Source organism: Eulemur rufifrons, chromosome 21 (assembly GCF_041146395.1).
Source record: "Eulemur rufifrons isolate Redbay chromosome 21, OSU_ERuf_1, whole genome shotgun sequence".
NCBI lineage: Eukaryota > Metazoa > Chordata > Mammalia > Primates > Lemuridae > Eulemur > Eulemur rufifrons.
The window spans coordinates 8,386,279-8,405,731 of record NC_091003.1 but is presented as its reverse complement, the minus strand read 5'-3'; the positions used below and the strand labels follow the sequence as shown (position 1 = coordinate 8,405,731).

The following is a 19,453-nucleotide window of genomic DNA, read 5'->3' as shown; positions in this document are numbered from 1 at the left end:
CGCGGCCCGTACCATTCGCGTCCTGGGGTGGGTGGGGAGCCGCGTCCGGGTGCCGGGCGGGAGCTCAGGCGAGGCCGCATAGACGCGGAGCCTCCCCCCGCCGCCGCGCAGTGCGTGCGTCCGCGCAGACTCCGCCCCCCCGGTTCCGGGCGCCCGGCCCGCATGGCGGCCGGCACGCGCGCGGCGGCCGGACCTCGGTCGCGAGCTACCATGGCCCAGTGGAGGAAGAAGAAGGGGCTCCGGAAACGCCGGGGCGCGGCCTCCCAGACCCGCAGCAGCGACTCGGAGGACGGCGAGTTCGAGATCCAGGCGGAGGATGACACCCGGGCCCGGAAGGTAGGGGCGCGGGGCTGGGACGCGGGCAGCGCCGCGAGGCCTGCTCCCCAGCCGAGGCGTTGGGGACGAAGTCTGCAGGCCCGGGGACGGGGGTCCGCGCCGCCGGCCTGAGCACGCGTCTCAGGGCCCGTCGCCCCGGGTCCCCCGGCCGGACCCTCCAGATTCCGGGGTTCGGGCCTGCGGGTCTTCCTGCCGCTGTCGGTCGCGCGCCCCTAATTCGCTACCTCCTGCCTAGGAGGCGGGCTCTAGTGCTTATTCGTCCAATTAAAAGTTCGGGTGCACAAGCTCTGACTTTGAGAGTTTGGGGCGTTCTTGGGGGAGGTTGAGTTAAGGGATGGCCCGACCCGGTGGCTTGAGACAGTGACGCCAAAACTCTGGGGAACTTAATAGAAAATTAAACTTGTGTTTGTCGACCATTTGTCATGTGCTACGCTCTGTGCTAAGAGCTTTACAAGCCTTATCATTTAGTCATCACCCCCCCCCGCCCCCCCGGCCGGGCGGTGGCTCACACCTGTGATCCCAGCGCTCCGGGAGGCCGCAGCGACCGCCGGAGCTCAGGAGTTCGAGACCAGCCTGAGCAAGAGCGAGATCCCCGTTTCTGCTAAAAAATAGGAAAAATTATCTGGGCAACTAAAATTAGAAAAAATTAGCTGGGCGTGGTGGTGCGGGCGCCTGTAGTCCCCAGCTACTCCGGAGGCTGAGGCAGGAGGATCGCTTGAGCCCAGGAGTTTGAGGCTGCTGTGAGCTAGGGTGATACCACGGCACTCTATTTCGGGCAACAGAGTGAGACACTGTCTCAAAAAATAAAAATAAAAAAATAAAATGTAAAAACCATTTTTAGCTCATAGGCTGTCCAAGACAGGCTGTGGCTCTGACCTAGAGGGTTCTTCTAGTCAATCACAGAGGGTCAGAGTGGAAAGAGTATAGACTCTGAAGCCAGGGTTCAAATCCCTGGTCCCCTGCTTGCTGAATGTGGGACTTTGCGTAGGTCACTTTAACCGCTCTGTGCCTCAGTATCCTTCTCTGTCAGATAGATATAATGATAGTACCCACTTCATAGGGTTGCTATGGGGATTAAGTGGGTTAATTTATGAGTACGCAGAGCAGCCCCTGGCTTGGTGCCGTGTGAGTTTTAGCCATTCCTGTGAATTGCTGTCCCACAAATGCTATTTCTGAGAGGAAGGGGACAGCCCTGTAGACTGAAGGCTCCCCGGAGAAGGGTTGGATTTGCTAGGACATCTGGGTCCTGGCTGAGCGGAGAGGAGGAGGCCAGGCGAGAGAGAGAGCAGAGTGGGGGTGACAGATGGGGAAGGAGATTGGTTGGGGGAGGGGCAGGACCACTTGGAAAAGTCTAGTACCTCACACTTAGTAGGTGTTTTGATTGGCTCTTTAAGGGTTTTGAATGACAGGCCAGGACGATGGTGGTGGTGACATCACCAGCTATGTGCTGGGCACCTTTCTCATCTTCACGACACCCTGTGGGGCTCAGGGAGATTAAGTCCCCTGCCTGAGGTCTCACAGCTGGTAAGTGACACAGCCGGGTTCCAGCTGAGGCAGTGCATCGCGGAGCCCACGCTGAAGCTCTCCCTGTCCTGGCCCTGGCAGAGGAGGACCTGTTCGCAGAGAAGTTGTGTGACCTGGCGGGAGCATCCTTGGCTTGAATGGGGGAGAGACGGGCACCAGGGCAGCCCCCCTCCCTGTGCCTAGTGGTCTTGATTGTGCCTGAAGTGATGTTGTCTCTGTGTTTCCCCTCGCAGCTGAGACCTGGCAGACCCCTGCCCGCCTTCCCCACCTCGGAATGCACTTCGGACGTGGAGCCGGACACCCGGGAAATGGTTCGAGCCCAGAATAAGAAGAAGAAGAAGTCTGGAGGCTTCCAGTCCATGGGTGGGTGAGCGAGCTGGGCATGCAGGGACTCTGGGGGAGCAGCAGCAGGGGTCACCACACCCTCTGCGTTCAGGGGAGGACTGGTGTCCCCTCTGGGCCCAGCACTGTGGCAGGCGTCCGGCAGACAGAGGGAACAGACAGGTCTCCAAGGCATCCAGGGCCTTCTCTTGGGGGCAACAGGCCTGACACAAGGAGAGAGCAGTTAGAACAGGCCTTGGAAAAGGCGGTGGTGGCGCAGGGACAGGCCAAGACCATCAGGAATTTACTGCACAGCTGGATGACATTTCAGATGGAAGGAAAAGATGGGATGGTTGGGTGGCATTGGAACGCTGGGCTAGCCGAAAATGATGCTGAACTCTCTTGCTTTTTACAAATTGGTAGCAGCTGGAGCAAGGATTTAGCTATTAAGATGAGGCCGGGCGCGGTGGCTCATGCCTGTAATCCTAGCACTGTGGGAGGCTGAGGCAGGAGGACTGCTTGAACTCAGGACCAGCCTGAGCAAGAGTGAGACCCTGTCTCTACTAAAAATAGAAAAAATTATCTGGGTGTGGTGGCGCATGCCTGTAGTCCCAGCTCCTCGTGAGTCTGAGGCAGGAGGATCGCTTGAGCCCAGGAGTTTGAGGTTGCTGTGAGCTAGGCTGACACCACGGCACTCTAGCCAGGGTGACAGAGCGAGACTCTGTCTCAAAAAAAACTAAGTATCAAGATGACTATTTTTATAATCTTAGAAAGGAAAAGAAGACCTTTCTAAGTGTGACCTGAGCACCATTTACTTGGAGTTTTTTTGGACTTAGAGATCTGTACGCCAAAAAGCAATATAAACTAGTGTACCGTGAATGCTACACCGGGAATACATTTGCAACCTATGGGACAGACAAGGGGTTGCTGTCTCTAATATACACACAGCTCTTACAAATCAATAAGAAAAAGACAAACGTCGTGATACAGAATTGGGGGAAGAAAATGACCCGTCGTTTCACAAAAGGAATCTGAACGGCCAGTTAGTACACCAACAACGCGCTAACCCTCTGCAGTCATTAGAGAAAAACAACTACCAGTATCTCCGTGTGGATATTTTTTGCCTTTCTGAGTCCTGGAGATAAAAGATTGACCAAAAAGCAGCCGGGACTGTGGTGCTTGTAGCTGTAAATGCTTCACACAACCTCCGAGGGGTGCAGGACCTTACCACGCCTAAAACAAACGCACGACTTCTCAGTGTCATCTAAGACCCCGTCGGCGTCCAGAGATGCCCCGTTGTCTCGTGACATTAAGAGTGGGCTCTAATCAGCATCGTACTCTGCTGTGGGTACATTTGTTTCTTAAGTCTCGTTTAAGCTTTCGGTTTTGCTTTGTCACTTTTCATTTTTTTTTCCGTGCCATTTATTTGTTGATGAAGCAGTCATTTGTCCTGTAAGTTTTTTAGGGGGCGTGGTGCTTTGGGGGTCCCCAGCCCCTGACCCTTCCCGTGTCTCCCCCAGGCTTGAGCTACCCGGTGTTCAAAGGCATCATGAAGAAGGGCTACAAGGTCCCCACGCCCATCCAGAGGAAGGTGAGGGGCAGGGAGGGGTGACTTGGCCCTCCTGTCTGGTCCTTGACAGTCGCCCCTTGTCTCAGCTGTCACATCCATTTCCCCCTTTACCCCAGCTGAAGTCCCCCGTAGCACGCCCATTTCACAGGTGGAGAGAGTTGAACCCACTGCTGGGCCTCCATGCAGGCAGCTCACAGGCACCTCATCATCACCTCGGCCTCCTGGTTATTGCCCTCAGCTGTTTGGCCGAGTGGGAGACAGCGAGTCTCCGGGGTCCCGAGGAGGGAGTATCAGACGGGGAGATAGAGTCTGGCTCACCTTGAAGAACGATGTTCTAATAGTAGAAAGAGTTGTCGGTAGTGAGCTGTTTATCCCTGGAGGTATGCAAGAATAGGCAAGAATGGGATCAGGGCTAGGTGACAGGCCCCCGCACATTCACTGAGATCCCCCAGCGCACCCACTTTCTAGAGCTTGAGGCTCTGGCTCACGTGGTGTTGGGGTGCAGGAGCTGACCCCCGCCCTCCCTGCTCACGCCTCTGCAGACCATCCCGGTGATCCTGGACGGCAAGGACGTGGTGGCCATGGCCCGGACGGGCAGCGGCAAGACGGCCTGCTTCCTGCTCCCCATGTTCGAGCGGCTCAAGACGCGCAGTGCCCAGACCGGGGCCCGTGCCCTCATCCTGTCGCCCACCCGAGAGCTGGCCCTGCAGACCATGAAGTTCACCAAAGAGGTGCGTCCGGGCTGGGGCGGCAGGGAGCTGGGCTGCCTCGGGACCAGGAGGGGAGGCCGAGAACGGTTGAGTCGTCCCCCGCACCCTCTCTCAATCACGCTCTCTCTCTCTCCACAGCTGGGCAAGTTCACCGGCCTCAAGACCGCCCTGATCCTGGGCGGGGACAAGTAAGGGCCCCCTCACCCCGTGCCATGGTCACCACCGTGCAGGCATACCCCCAGGTCTCAGAAATAAATGGGTAGCACAGGTGTAATGTTTTAATGGGCCTAATTGCAGGTTGTTTGAAAGTGGAACGTGCAAAAATGGAGGAATGTCTGTAATAGTTCAAATTTGTAAGATGTATTATTTCCTGAAGTGCTTGTACCCTCCTTCCTGGGTGGCAGGTGCCACACCTGTTGTACAGATGAGCAAACTGAGGAAGGGATGGGCACAGAGCCAGGCGGTGGTTCCATATTAGAGCCGGGATCGGCGTCTGGTCTCCTGCCTCGCCCCATCTGCCATCCCACAGTTTCTCTTTCACAGGGCAGCCGCTGCTTAACAGTCACGATTGATGCTGAGTTCTGCTTTTCAGCGCTTTTGTCTACATTGTAATTTATTATCTCAATAGTTTGGGGTTGTCAGGCCTCCCTGGGCTAGTCCCAGCCCAGGATTCTGGCTCCTACAGGTGTCCCAAGGGTGTTTCAGAGGAGGACTAGAGTTAGGGTACGTGCCCAAAAGATTTAAGGACAAGAACACAGAGATCCAGGGAACCTGGGTTCTAGTTGGAGCTGGCAGTTCCGGGGTTAGTTGCTAGATGGTGCTGTCTGTGGAAGGCGACTTTATGGCTATCAGGAGCAAGAAAGGGAACAGGTGGGTTCTGTGGTTGAGCTCATCTTTTTGCGGAATTCTTTGTTGTAACAATTCTTTTGTATGTTTCAACTAATGGCTCTTGTCAGGGCAATCAACGCCTTTGCCTAGTATCTTAGCAATAGCCTGTCCTCGGTTCCAGTCTGAGTTCCTGCAGCTGAGGTGCGGGGCCTCACCTGGGCATTTGATTATGGGAAGGGAGAGATATTAGAGAGACCTGTTCAAGCTCATCCCTCCTCTCCTCCCCAGAATGGAAGACCAGTTTGCAGCCCTGCACGAAAATCCTGACATGTGAGTTTGTGGATTGGGGGTGATGCTCTGGGGTCCCTTCCCAGATGGCCAGTGGCTGGGGGGCAGGGGTGAGAGGGCCCTGGGTGACCTGGCCTGTGCACCCCCTTCCAGAATCATTGCCACCCCTGGGCGGTTGGTGCACGTCGTGGTGGAGATGAACCTAAAGCTGCAGAGTGTGGAGTACGTAGTGTTTGACGAAGCCGACCGGTAAGGCTGCAGCCCAGCCCTGAGCACTGTGTCAGGGCGTCCCCCAGACTGGGAAAGTGGAGTGGGGGGGAGGCCAGCCCAGGGAAGGCTCTGCCGGGAGAGACCTGCGGGGCCGGTATCGAAGCAGCGTCTCCCCAGGTGTGGGCTGCAGACCTCAAGCGATGCAGTAAAATAACTAGCATGTGACCTCAGATATTTTTTAAAAAGCACAAAGTTGAGAGCGTGGACTCAGGAGCCAGCCAGGGGTGGGATCACATCCTAGCTCTGCTACTTTAGCTCTGCGAACTCGGGCCAAGCAGTGGGGGGGCTCTGGGCCCCCTGTAGTTGAGCTCGGGCTGCCTCCACTACAGAGTGGGGAGAAAACAGCACGTCCCAATGACTGTAACGAGCTTAGCACCATGCGTAGCACGAAGTGAGGTTCGCGATCGTTATTTCAACATGAATGAGAAACAACTGGGACGAATAAGAAACAACTGGGACGACAGATTGCTAATTTCAGGACGTTGCTCTGGACGAGGTTGCGTGGTAGAGAGTGACTGGAGTTAAGTACGTGAGGCAGTCACGGCACAGGTGGCAGATGTCACGGCACACAGGGACAACTGAGGCTGGAACTGGCTGGAGTGGATCCCCCTCTCTGACCCCCTCCTGCCCCTGCCCTCCACCCTCCCAGGCTCTTCGAGATGGGCTTTGCAGAGCAGCTGCAGGAAATCATCGCCCGCCTCCCCGGGGCCCACCAGACGGTGCTGTTTTCTGCCACGCTGCCCAAGCTGCTGGTGGAGTTTGCCCGGGCAGGTGAGCAAGAGGCAGATGGAGACAGGGGCGGGGGTGTCTCGTCCCTCAGTGACCCCCACCTGATCCTCCCTGTGCCTCCCGCAGGCCTCACGGAGCCTGTGCTCATCCGGCTGGACGTGGACGCCAAGCTCAACGAGCAGCTCAAGGTGAGGCTGCACCTGCCATCCTGTCCCAGGCCCACGTGTCCAGGTGGGCCCTGCAGGCCCTTGGCCAGGACCCTGTGAGCCAACCTGCGTGGCCCTCTTCCCGCAGACCTCCTTCTTCCTGGTTCGCGAGGACACCAAGGCTGCTGTGCTGCTCTACCTGCTGCGCAACGTGGTGCGGCCCCAGGACCAGACGGTGGTGTTCGTGGCCACAAAGCACCACGCCGAGTATCTCACGGAGGTGAGCAGGGCCCTGATGGTGCCCGGGGTGGGGAGGACACCCCTGGGCCCCTCCTGTGGGGACCAGCGCGGCCTGCAGTGGGATCTCAGAGCTGCAGTTCCGTGTGCGGCCACAAGAGGGCAGCACCAGAGCAACTGATGGGCCTGCCCCGGCTCGAGACTTTGTTACTCTTTTAAACTTTTTAGTAGGAAAAATTTCAGACACATACTAACATCAGAAAATAGTATAATGAACTCCCAAGTGCTTGTTATCCAGGTGTGACTGTTACCAACTCACGACCAGTCTTACTTAGCTATTACCTTCCTTAAGCATATCCCAGCCGTCCTGTAGCTTTTCCATAGACTTTGTGTTCAATGTGTTTGACTCTTTAAAATTGAGGCATAACTCACACGCAGTAAAAGCTGTGCAAATGCCCTGTGCACGTGTGAGCAGGTTTTTTCACATGTGTTTGCCTGTGTAACCCGTGGCCGGATCAGAGCGTGCGGGGTCCCCTCCCGTCTGTGACAGCCACTACCGGGTCTGTCGTCTGAGGACGCGGTTCGCTGGGTCACGCACGGTCCAGTGGACATGCACTTAACGGTGCTTCTTGTGTGCAGCTGCTGGGGTCGCTGGTGAATGAGACAAAAGTAGTGATTTTTATATAGTAATTTTTTTAAAGAGCAGTTAACACTTGCGTGGCCCTCCCTGTGTCCCAGGCTCTGTTCCCAGTGCCCTGTGTGCATTAGCTTATTTAAGCCTGTGACAGCTACGAAGGAGGAGCGATTATCCTTCCCATTCTACAGATGAGGAAATCAAGGCACAGAGAGGTTTGGTAGCCTGCCCAAGGCCACAGAGCTTGTTAGTGACAGTCGGGATGAGGCTTGTCTCTTAGGGTGGCCCGTGCAGCTTCCTTAAAGGAGCCCTCTGCACACGTCCTCTCCTTTGGTACTCAGACAACCCTGCGGAGAGGTGGGAGGTGACATAAGCCTTGTTTATACCAATGAAGGTGCCAAACCGCAGTCACCCAGCAGAGCTGGGATTCTAGTAGGAGTGCCAGACCCCAGAACCAGTGTGTCACTGCGCCATGGTACCCACCCCGCCCCTGCCATGGCCTGGCCTCTTCTCCTGTCCTCTCCCTGGGAGTCTCCTCCTCATGTCCCTCCTCTTTGCCCCGAGCAGCTGCTGACGACGCAGCGGGTGAGCTGCGCGCACATCTACAGCGCCCTGGACCAGACGGCCCGCAAGATCAACCTCGCCAGGTTCGCGCTCGGCAAGTGCTCCGCCCTCATCGTGACCGACCTGGCCGCCCGGGGCCTGGACATCCCCCTGCTGGACAACGTCATCAACTACAGCTTCCCCGCCAAGGGCAAGCTCTTCCTGCACCGCGTCGGTGAGGGCGTGGGCGGGGCGGGCACAGGGCGGGGAAACCAGGGCCCAGGGAGGGGCCAATACATTATGGGGGGGGCGGGCTGTGGCCTGGGCATGATCCTAACGGCAGCCCACGCTCTGAGTAGGTGATCCTCCCTCTGTTTCTGGGCTCCCAGTCCTGGCTTTATGTGTCTCTCTCACTGCGAAACTGGACGAAGTGGCCTCGGCTCCTCCTCCCCGCAGCCCTCTCTCCCAACAGCCTCTTCAGCTTTCCACCCGGGCGCCTGTGCAACCTTTAAGTCGTGTACCGGCCTTGCTTCCTGTCCCGTTGGCTCCGGATGGCATCTCCTGACTGCCCAGCTTTGTCAGATCAGCATGTCGAGCCCCCACCTTCCCCTCCGTGCTCCCAGGCCAACGCACTCTATTTAATTTTTTTCTTAAGAGATGGGGTCTTGCTCTGTTGCCCAGGCTGGAGTGCAGTGGTGCAGTCATAGCTCACTGCAGCCTTGAACTCCTGGGCTCAAGTGATCCTCCTGCCTCAGCCTCTCGAGTAGCTGCAACTACAGGCGCGCACCACCACGCCCGGCTAATTTTTTTTTTTTTTTTTGAGACAGAGTCTCACTCTGTTGCCCGGGCTAGAGTGAGTGCCGTGGCGTCAGTCTAGCTCACAGCAACCTCAAACTCCTGGGCTTAAGTGATCCTACTGCCTCAGTCTCCCGAGTAGCTGGGACTACAGGCATGCGCCACCATGCCCGGCTAATATTTTGTATATATATATTTTAGTTGTCCATATAATTTCTTTCTATTTTTAGTAGAGATGGGGTCTCGCTCTTGCTCAGGCTGGTCTCGAACTCCTGACCTTGAGTGATCCACCCGCCTCGGCCTCCCAGAGTGCTAGGATTACAGGCGTGAGCCACCGCGCCCGGCCTAATTTTTTTTTTTTAAGAGAGGGGATCTCACTATGTTGGCCAGGCTGGTCTCAAACTCTTGACTTCAAACGATCCTTCCACCTCAGCCTCCCAGAATGCTGTGTTTATAGGAATGAGCCACCACGCCTGCTCCTGTTCAGTTTTTTTATTACAAAAGTAGTAGGATTCCAACATGAATTTGGGGGGCTACAATTTACTCCATAACATATTCACTGTAGGAAAACGGGGTATATCAGCCAAGCACCCGGAAGGCAGTGAATCACCCAGCCCTGTCTGGTGACTGGGATGGCTCAGGTGCCGGGGTCTGGCCCTGGTCTGAGCGTGTACTTGTAGAGCTGCCTTCGTCCTGACGTCCACTCTTCAGTGGGCACCTGCAGCAGCAGCTCCCATTTTTCAGATGAGGAAACTGAGGCCGGGGAGGTTAACTCACTGGCCAGGTGTCACACGGGTTGCTAAGTGGGGGGCAGGATCGGAACCCGAGCACAGATGGTCCCCGACTTAACAATGGTTCAGGCCGGGCGCGGTGGCTCACGCCTGTAATCCTAGCACTCTGGGAGGCCGAGGCGGGTGGATTGCTCAAGGTCAGGAGTTCGAGACCAGCCTGAGCGAGACCCCGTCTCTACTAAAAATAGAAAGACATTATATGGACATCTAAAAATCTATATAGAAAAAATTAGCCGGGCATAGTGGCGCATGCCTGTAGTCCCAGCTACTCGGGAGGCTGAGGCAGGAGGATCGCTTAAGCCCAGGAGTTTGAGGTTGCTGTGAGCTAAGCTGACGCCACGGCACTCACTCTAGCCTGGGCAACAAAGTGAGACTCTGTCTCAACAAAAAAAAAAAAAAAAAAAAAAAAACAATGGTTCAGCTTATGATTTTTCACTTTGCAGTGGTACCCACACAACCAATCTGTTTTTCACTTTCAGTACAGTATCATTAAATTACATAAGCTATTAAATACTTCCTTATAAAAATAAACTTCGTGTTAGATGATTTTGCCCAGCTGTAAGCTAACGTAAGTGTTCAGAGCACATTTAAGGTAGGCAAGGCGTATTAAGTGCATTTTCTACCCACGATGGGTTTATCGGGACAGGGCCCCGTGGTAAGTCCCTAAGTCCTGTTGAAAGTTGAGGAGCATCTGTGGTCTCGTTGGAGACCACTAGCCCTCATTGCTGTCCATGACATGGCCATGATTTGGTGTGTTTTGCCGCCACTTCCTAATTTTTTTTTTTTTGGTGAAACATGCATAACATACAGGTTACCACTTTAGCCATTTTCAAGTGCACAGTTCGGTGGCATTAAGTGCATTTACAGTGTTGTGCGACCGTCACCACCACCCGTCCCCAGAACTTCTCATCATCCCAAACTGAAACTCTCCCCACTAGACAGCATCTCATCGCCCCTCCCTCAGCCCCCCGGGACCACGGTGCTACTTTCTTTGCCTTCTTTTAACTCCTAAGTGTACATATTATGTTTATAAATATAGGTAAATTAAACCTGTATGCGGGAGAGAAGAAACTGGTGGACAAGCTTTCTTGGAATTGTTCTGCATGTAGTTGAATAACTATATTCAGGCTGCCTGGGGCGGGGCGTGGGGGCCCCTGGAGAAGCGATCCGAGGGGGTTGCAGCAGGGACTCAGCCCTGCCACCCCCAGGCAGGGCTCGTGGGTCTCAGCCTCGGGCCTTGGGGGCACATCTCCCTCCGTGCCGTGTGCTGTCCCGTAGCGTCTGCTGATCTGTGGAAGGCTGGTTCCACGTGTCCCTAGAGGGGTCCCCAGGACCCCCCAAGGGGAATTTCTCATGTGCCACATGACCAACAGGGTAAATCAGACAACCTCAAATGAAATCTCCAAACATGGTGAAACTTTGTTTTCCCGAGATGCAGATATAAACCACAACGTAATGATACACAGGAATTTACTCAACACAAAATTGGAGTCGTCACGGGTGTTCTTTTTATAGCCTGCTTTTTTTTTTTTTTTAACAGCACTGTGCATCTTGAATGGTTTTTCCTTGGCTTAAGCTTGACCTCTCCTTCCTGCAGGCCGTGTGGCCCGGGCCGGCCGAAGTGGCACAGCCTACTCCTTGGTTGCCCCAGATGAAGTCCCCTACCTGCTGGACCTGCACCTGTTCCTGGGCCGTGCTCTCAACCTCGCCCGCCCTCACGAGGAGCCGTCCGGTGAGTGGAGGCCGGGCTGGGGCTGGGGGTCCCCGTGTAGTTCACGGGGCTGGGGGCCGAGCCCTGTCCTGGCTTTGGGAGGAGGTGGGTGGATTTGACCCCGGGAGAAGATCCCTAGATTTTAAACTCAGGGTTTCACGTAACAGTCCAGATTTCTGGTGTCTGCTGGGAAACAGTCGGATCTAACTGGCCTGAGTCTGCGCCTTCCTGGGTTACCCTGAAGGCAGTGCTGAGCTGTGGCACCCCTGGTGGACGGGCCCCACCTGCCTGCTCCTCCTGTCTGCAGCCTGGCCGGCCCCTGCAGGCACCTGATTTGAGACCTTGCACTTGACCGAGTTTTTAGGGGAGCCCCAGGGGAGGGGGAGAGACTGAGTATCGTCCACGCCAAGCTCACAGACGGTTCCTTTATGCACTCCGGGGTGGGAATGCGCGGGGCAGGTGACAGCAGTCCCGATTGCTTCTGTCCATGGGCCTCTGCTGTGGGCCTCCGCTGTGGGCCTCCACTGCAGGCTGCTGTGTGCTGAGTACCCGATGCACCTTGTCTCATTGGTCCATTGGTGGTGGAGGACGGCTATTGTCGCCTGTGCTTCACAGATGAGGGAAAGGGCTCAGAGAGGCCCACCCGCGTGCCACACAGCAGGGAGGTGGGGAGCTGAGATTCAGGTCTGCCCAGAGCCCCGAGACCCCAGCTCCTAGAGCCAAGGTGGCCTCGCGATTACACAGCCAGTGGTCGGTGAGGGGCACGGCCAGCCCAGCCACCTCAGAGGCCCAGGTCCCCTGTCCCTCGGCTGTTCACTCTTGGCCACCAGTTGCACTCACTGTCCAGGCTGTGGCTCCCTAAGGTGACCAAGTGGCCCCAGTGTCTCAGCCTGGGCACCCCCATACCTGGAGGCAGTTTGGAAGCAGACACTGCAGCAGGAACAGTCTGGGGTCGGGCACGAGGGCACAGGAGGGGGCTGAGGGTGGTGAGGAGGGGCTCGTGGGGGTCACTGGAGGCCTCAGTCAGACCGCCCTGAGGGTAAGCTGGAAGTGGGGGCTTGAAGAGTGAGTTCGAGGGGCTTCCCTGGGGGCAAAAGAGAGAGTGCTGAGGACAAATGGGGGCAGGGGCATGCCAGGAGGGCCCTGTCCCAGCCCCAGGGGCGGGAGGACAGGCAGGAAGCAGGAGGAAGTGGAGCCTGTGCCCAGGGCCTGCTCCGGGCCAGAGGCAGCAGCCGCACTAAGTGTGCGCCCTGCAGCGTGAGCGAACGACATTATTCACACAAACAGGCCCCCGCCCTCAGCCCGATGCATTCAAATGTCTGACTGTAGTGTCTGCCCAATAAGTGACGGTTTCCTTTGCAGTGATCATTTGTAGCTGTTTTCCTGCAGTTGAGAGGCCAGGATGGGACCCGGGGTCGGGATACGGGCAGGCGGGCTGGGCGGGGAGGCCTCTGACCAGGCACCGTGTTGGGGCGCAGGTTCGGTCGGCGTGGATGGCGTGCTGGGCCGGGTGCCGCAGAGCGTGGTGGACGAGGAGGACGGCGGCCTGCAGAGCACCCTGGAGCAGTCGCTGGAGCTGCGGGGCCTGGGCCGCGTGGCCGACAACGCCCAGCAGCAGTACGTGTGCTCGCGGCCGGCGCCCTCGCCCGAGTCCATCAAGAGGGCCAAGGAGCTGGACCTGGCGGGGCTGGGCCTGCACCCCCTCTTCAGTGAGTCCCTTGCGGGGCGGGGGGTGTTGGGGTGGCGGGCGGGCCCTGCAGAACCGTGCCGCGGCCTCACACCACCCCCCGCCCCCAGGCTCACGCTTCCAGGAGGACGAGCTGCAGCGGCTGAGGCTGGTGGACAGCATCAGGAACTACCGCGCGCGGGCGGTGAGTGGCAGCCCGGCGGGCCGTGCTCTGAGCCCTGGGTCGGTGACAGCCCAGAGATGGCAGCTGGCAGGCTGCGGTCCCACAGGGGCAGCTGTGGTGCCGGGACTCACACTGCACTCCCGACCCTCACGTGAGCTTGCAGTTTCTTAACCTGTGCCCGTGGCTTGGACAGCATCTCCAGAGATGCCCTTTTTTCTGGAACCTTCCCTGCTGGTCAGCGGCAGGTCCCGTGGCACAGCCATTCCCTACACTTACAGATGGCTCACTGAGGGAGGTGGCATTCCCGTGGCCTGCTAGAGGCCTGAGGAGCTGGCTTTCCAGAACTTTCTTACCTCTGTCCCACCTCTTGGCTCCCACTGGGCACCCGATCTTGAGCATGTGGGGGGGGGGGCAGTGCACAAAAGCAAGGGGAGACCTGCTCAGGAACGGGCGAGCCTGCCAGCCAGCTAGGAGCGAGACAAAGGAGTGGGAGAGTGTCGTGGTTAAGAGCACTGGTTTCGGAGCCAGATAGACTGGGGCTGACAACCTCGGGCTTTTCCTAGCTGTGTGACTTTGGGCAGATTACTCGCCCTCTCTGGGTCTCCCTTTCTATCTGAAGTGCAGATAATAAGAATACCCAGCTTGGACGGTGGAGAAGACTTGGGGAAAAGTGGCCATAGAGAGCCCACCACGTGGGAGGGTGGTTGGCGTGGGAGGCCGGTGGGCAGAGGACTTGGGTGTCCCCTCCACAGACCATCTTTGAGATCAATGCCTCCAGCCGGGACCTGAGCAGCCAGGTGATGCGCGCCAAGCGGCAGAAGGACCGCAAGGCCATCGCCAGATTCCAGCAGGGGCGGCAGGAGGGTCCGGTGGGCCCAGCCCCGAGCCGTCCGGCACTGCAGGAGGAGCAGCCTGAGGAGGCAGCGGAGGAGGGAGGAGAGAATGTGGAGGTACAGGCCCCACCCTGGGGACCCTGGAGCCTGGACCTAGGATGGGGGGGAGGAGGTGGCTTCAGTCCTAGCGGCCCATGGGCTGCCTGCAGGGCTCTGAGTGGTGGGTGGGGTGGACGCGGTGACTTAGCCCCAGCGTCCCCATGTGCAGGACGGGGGCATGGTACTTGCCCACCGTCCCTCATCTAAAGCCCTGGGGCCGATGAGTTTTGGGGTTCAGGCTCTTTAGCATGCACTGTGTGTGACATACCCTCAGCGGGATCTGGGGCGTCACGAGCCATCAAACACATCAGGGTTCTGCAGCCAGACGTGCGGGTCTCCAGGCCGAGGGGCTACACGCAGACTGGGTAGCCCCCTGTTGGCTGAGGTGGGTTTTTGCCATCGGGTGAATTTGGGGAAAGTTCGTTTCCAGGGTGTGTGGACGGGGGCACGGCAGCCAAGTGGCTGTGGTACCTGCCTCCCGGGCCCACTGCGCAGACGCGGTGCCCAGTGTATGCCCGGAGTCCCACAGGTGCCTGGCAGTGTCAGCTGTGTCACTGTCAGTCCCAGCCTGAGACTGGGCAGGCAGAAGGGGCAGAGGAGGGACTGTTGGCAGCGGCCAGGGCATGACATGGGCAGTGTCAGACCCTGGGCCTCTGTGCCAGGAGTCAGGGCTGGAGGACCATGAAGTGTCCCATCTGCCTGGTAGGTGAGTCCTGGGCCTGCGTGTCCACCAGTATGTCCCTCTCTTGTGTCTCATTTGGACAGAGGGTTTAGTAGCCAGAAAGCCTAGTTGAAGACCCCTACTATAGAGCAGGCCAGGCCCCGAGAGGGGCAGGGCCTTGCCCTCAGTCACACAGTTGGGGGGACTGAGGTGGCACTGTTAGAGAATGTGGTCTCACTCCAGCCAGCAGCTCGCCCCCCACCCATCTGTCCTGCCTCTGCTGGTTCTTGCGGCAGGGGTTGTGCTGTGTGTGCGAGGCCTTGGAAGTGCCCTGCTGTGGCTGGGCCGGTGGGCAGGGAGGCCAGGTGGGCTCCCCAGGGACTGCAGGTGTGACTCTGGGCCTTGGTCTGCCAGGACGTCTTCACAGAGGTCTTGGGCAGGAAGCGGCAGCAGCCAGGACCCAACAGGAGAGCCAAGAGGCGGAGGGAGGAGGCTCAGCAGCGGGACCAGGAGTTCTATGTCCCCTACCGGCCCAAGGACTTCGACAGCGAGCGGGGGTGAGTGGCCGGCTGGTTCTGGGCAGGGCAAGTGGGGCCTAATGGGCCCCCCATTAACCCAGCCAGATCTCCCCACCCTCCCTGTGCAGCCTGAGCGTCGGCGGTGACGGGGGGACCTTCGAGCAGCAGGTGACCGGTGCCGTCCTGGACCTGATGGGAGACGAAGCACAGAACCTGACCAGGGGCCGGCAGCAGCTCAAGTGGTGAGTGAGCAAGTGACCGCACCGAGCCTTCCGCTGCCTGCGCGGCAGGCAGGGTGGCCCCCGATAGCCTCCCTCCACGTGACACTCACAACAGGGTAATCCCCTGCCTGTCCTGGTCCCTTGATTTGATCTTGACCCCGTCTGTCCTTTTCGCTGGTAGATCTTGACAGGGCTCATGACCCAGTTTGCTCCTATGAGGACTCTAGATCCAGAGAAGTGATGGGACTGAACCCACGGTCACAGCCAGGAAGTGGCAGGGGATTAGAAACCCTGCAGGAGGCCCTTGTCCCCGAGCCATGGTCCCAATGCCGGTGCCAACCCCCTGACCCCACTCTCCCTTTTGACACCTAAACTGCCAGGGAAAGGTGAGGAGGGATAGGAAACAGACCTTTATTAAGCGCCAACTGCATGCCAGACATGCACTTTAATACTCCAACAACCCAATGAGGTCAGGTGAGGAAACAGGCACCCTCAGCCACCTCCCTCCTCGGCAGCCCTCCTAACTCCCTCTCCTGCAGGGACCGGAAGAAGAAGCGGTTTGTGGGACAATCGGGACAGGACGACAAGAAGAAGATCAAGACGGAGAGTGGCCGCTACATCAGCAGCTCCTACAAGCGTGACCTGTATCCGGATGGGCAGGGGCGGGGTCGAGCTGGGGTGGGCGGGGCCAGGAGGGGGCGGGGCCGAGCGGCTTCAGCAGCTGCAATACGTGGGACGAGTCTGCTAGGGGCGGGGCCAGGAGGGGGCGGGGCCGAGCGGCTTCCGGGGCTGCTCTGTAGGTGGGACCTGGAGGTGCTTGGGCGGGAGGGGGCGGAGCCTGCTCGCAGCCCAGGGGCTTCGCGACTCCACACGCAGCTTCCTTAACGCGGCTTCCCAGCTACCAAAAGTGGAAACAGAAACAGAAAATTGATGACCGGGACTCGGAGGAGGAAGGGGCATCTGATCGGAGAGGCCCAGAGCGAAGAGGTGGGAAGCGAGGCCGCGGACAAGGTGAGAGCCAGGGTAGGGAGTGTGGGTGTGCAGGTGGGCAGGGCAGGTGCGGTCGGGTTAGAGAACAGCCGAGGTGGAGGGGTGCGGGGGCTGTCGTTGCAGCCGTAGACCTGGGTCTGTTGGGTTGGACAGTGTCGGAGCCCTGGGTCCCTCTTGCATACACACCCACACACAGGTTCCCCCTTCCCCTGTCCCTCAGTGGACTTAGCCTGGCCTCTGATGGTCACTGGCACCACCTGACAGGCACTGGGCACCTCTGAGCCTCGGGTGCGTGGCCCCGACCCGTCCTGCTTCACAGGTGGGGTAACGTGTGGTAGGTGACCAGTTCACCTAATGCGGCAGGTTGTCCAGAAGCCTGGGGAACGCGAGAGGGGGAACCTCGTGCCAGCGCTGCTGTCAGCCCTTTCTCACCTGCCAAAGGGCAGTGGCACGTGGTTCGACCTGGCCGGAAGTGAGCATGGAGGGGTTCTCTGTGGACACACTCAGGGGTGTGTGTTTTTAGTGAGGCTGTAAGGAAGTTCCCGTTGCACAAGCTGGCAGGGAGAGGGCAGCCGTGGGTCGGGGAGGAGGTGATCGCTGGGGAGATGGAGGAAGATCCTTCCTCCAAGTGTGGGTTGCCAAACCCCATCCACAGTGGCCTCCCCAGCTCACATCCTTTGACCTGCGCTGAAGGAAGGGGACTGAAGCTGGGTCCCCTTGGCCCTGCCACTGCCCCCCCCCCGCCCCCGCAAGCTTGCTGTCAGGGAGGGGCTCCCACTTGCTGGGTGGGGACAGGCTCTGTCCTGGACATGCCATACATGACCTGGGAGGCGAGAAGACTGAGAATGCCCATTTTACAGGTAGGGAAAGCAAGGTGGCTCACGAGGGCAGGGACTGAATCTGGGTCACCCAGATGCCTCCCACGGCCCACGTGGGCCTTTCCTGGGGAAAGGGGAGTTTGGGACCATGTCCCGGGCTGGCCCTGCTTATCTCCCCCTGACCACCCTGGGGCTGGTCACTGCTTCTTCTGTGTCTCTTTGAGTTCCATGTCCTTTAGCCTGGGTGCTGTTCTCTGTGACTTCCTTCTGCCGTCCTCGGCCAGTTCTCTTGGTGGACGTGTCTCCTTTGTCCTCATCGCTCCCTCCCTCTGTCCTTGACTTTCTATGTCTTTTCTCGGTCTCTTTTCTGTCTCTCTTTGTCCCTGTCCCTCTTCATCTGTTTCCCTCTTGCTGCCTCTATCTTCCCCCAGTCTCTCTCTTTCTGTGGGTGTGTCCCCGCCCCTTCTGACACCTCCCTTGTCAGCCCCCGTTTCTACCTGGGTGAAACAGCACTACTGTGGGCACCGACGTGCAGTGCAGTGGGTGGCTGAAGCGGGCATTCTCCCCTGTGCTCTGTCCTCGGTGGAGGTGATGGGTCCCTGGCAGGTTTCTTCCTCCAGTGGAGATATTTGGGGTGGCCTCAGTGATCATGGGCCTGGGAGCCCAGAAGGCCACTGTTCTGGGTGGGGAGGGGAGGAGGCTGTTGGGGACAGGGAGTAGGATGACGACACAGGGCTTAGTGGGACCAGGGAGGCCAGAAGAACAGGCTGCCCTGACACTTGCTTGTTTGGCTGGGGCAGAGCTGTTTTCCTCTGCTGCGGCCCCATTGCTGTGTGTCCTCAGACAAGTCCCTTCCCGTCTCTGGCCTTCTGTTTCCTCTAGAGCCTGCAGGCTATTGAGGCAGAGATTGAGGTCTGTCTTGGTCACTGCTGGGGCCTCAGTGCCTGGCATCTAGTAGGTGCTTAATATACAGTTGTTGGAAAATTAAGTGTAAGAGGCTCTTACTATGGGCCAGCCTGGGTTCTGAGCACTTCACATGTAAACTCCTTTACTCTTCATGAGGACCCACGAGGTAGGTGTGGTATTCATAATTCACAGATGGGGAAACTGAGGCCCAGAGCAGTTGAGTGACATGCCCAAAATCTAAGAAGTCACAGCTGGAGTTCCAGGCTACTGACTGCTACAGCAGACTCCATAGACTTTTATTAACCTCCTACTGTATACAAACGCTGGGGCCACAGCACTGGGCAGGGGAACAATCTAGGAGCTTCTGGGAGGCAGCAACATTAGGAGCTGCCCCCCCCACGCTAAGCTCCCCGACACCCTCTCTCAGCAGGTGCGTCCCAGCCCCGCACCCCGGGCACCCCTGCAGGCCGCGTGCGCTCAGAGCTCAAGACCAAACAACAAATCCTGAAGCAGCGGCGAAGGACCCAGAAGCTGCGCTTCCTGCAGCGCGGGGGCCTCAAGCAGCTCTCGGCCCGCAACCGCCGCCGCGTCCAGGAGCTGCGGCAGGGCGCCTTCGGCCGGGGCGCCCCCTCCAAGAAGGGCAAGATGAGGAAGAGGATGTAAGGACCCGGACCCCGCTCTGCAGTACCTTGCTCAGCCGTCTCGTGGACATCAGCAGACGTTTCCCGCACGCTGCTGCCTGCCTGGCACCAGAGCTGTCATCCGTGAAGAGGAGTGCTGTATGGCCACCGAAGGGCAGCAGCTGCCTCTGCCTAAGACAGAGACAGCGGAGCAGGGTCTTGAAGGGTGTGTAGGAGTTCGCCAACAAAGCCAGGCAGGCCAGGACCTGAGTTGGCAACTCAGTTGCTGCTGCTTCCACGTCTTCTGGGTTCAGAGGTCGTGGCTGCACCAGCCTGAGCCCTGAGTGCCTCAGGGTCCAGTAATGGAGTTTTTTAATGTAATAAATCTTTATTGAGCACTTCTGGTGGGCCAGGAGTATAAAGTCTACTTGGGGACTCAGGATGGAGGGACCCAAGTTCTAAAAACTCACCTAACTTGGGGGCTGAGTCATGCCACCCAGGATC

General features: G+C 58.1%; 1 protein-coding gene across 2 annotated transcripts; it reads left to right on the top strand.

The window, feature by feature from the left end:
• The first annotated feature begins 171 nt into the window (after positions 1-171).
• DDX54 (DEAD-box helicase 54) lies at positions 172-19,341 on the top strand. 2 transcript variants are annotated; one of them, XM_069496998.1, is made up of 20 exons: positions 172-336; positions 2,094-2,223; positions 3,702-3,772; positions 4,294-4,482; positions 4,600-4,649; positions 5,578-5,619; positions 5,731-5,826; positions 6,497-6,618; positions 6,703-6,764; positions 6,871-7,002; positions 8,161-8,371; positions 11,320-11,454; positions 12,912-13,142; positions 13,231-13,304; positions 14,036-14,233; positions 15,291-15,433; positions 15,523-15,636; positions 16,155-16,259; positions 16,514-16,626; positions 18,760-19,341. In XM_069496998.1, the coding sequence occupies exons 1-20, from the start codon at positions 211-213 to the stop codon at positions 18,990-18,992; spliced, it is 2,577 nt and encodes an 858-aa protein (XP_069353099.1). In that variant the 5' UTR covers positions 172-210; the 3' UTR covers positions 18,993-19,341. The 2 variants fall into 2 exon arrangements, with proteins under 2 accessions (XP_069353099.1, XP_069353098.1); XM_069496997.1 differs by having other exon boundaries at positions 18,757-19,341.
• Positions 19,342-19,453: the final 112 nt, after the last annotated feature.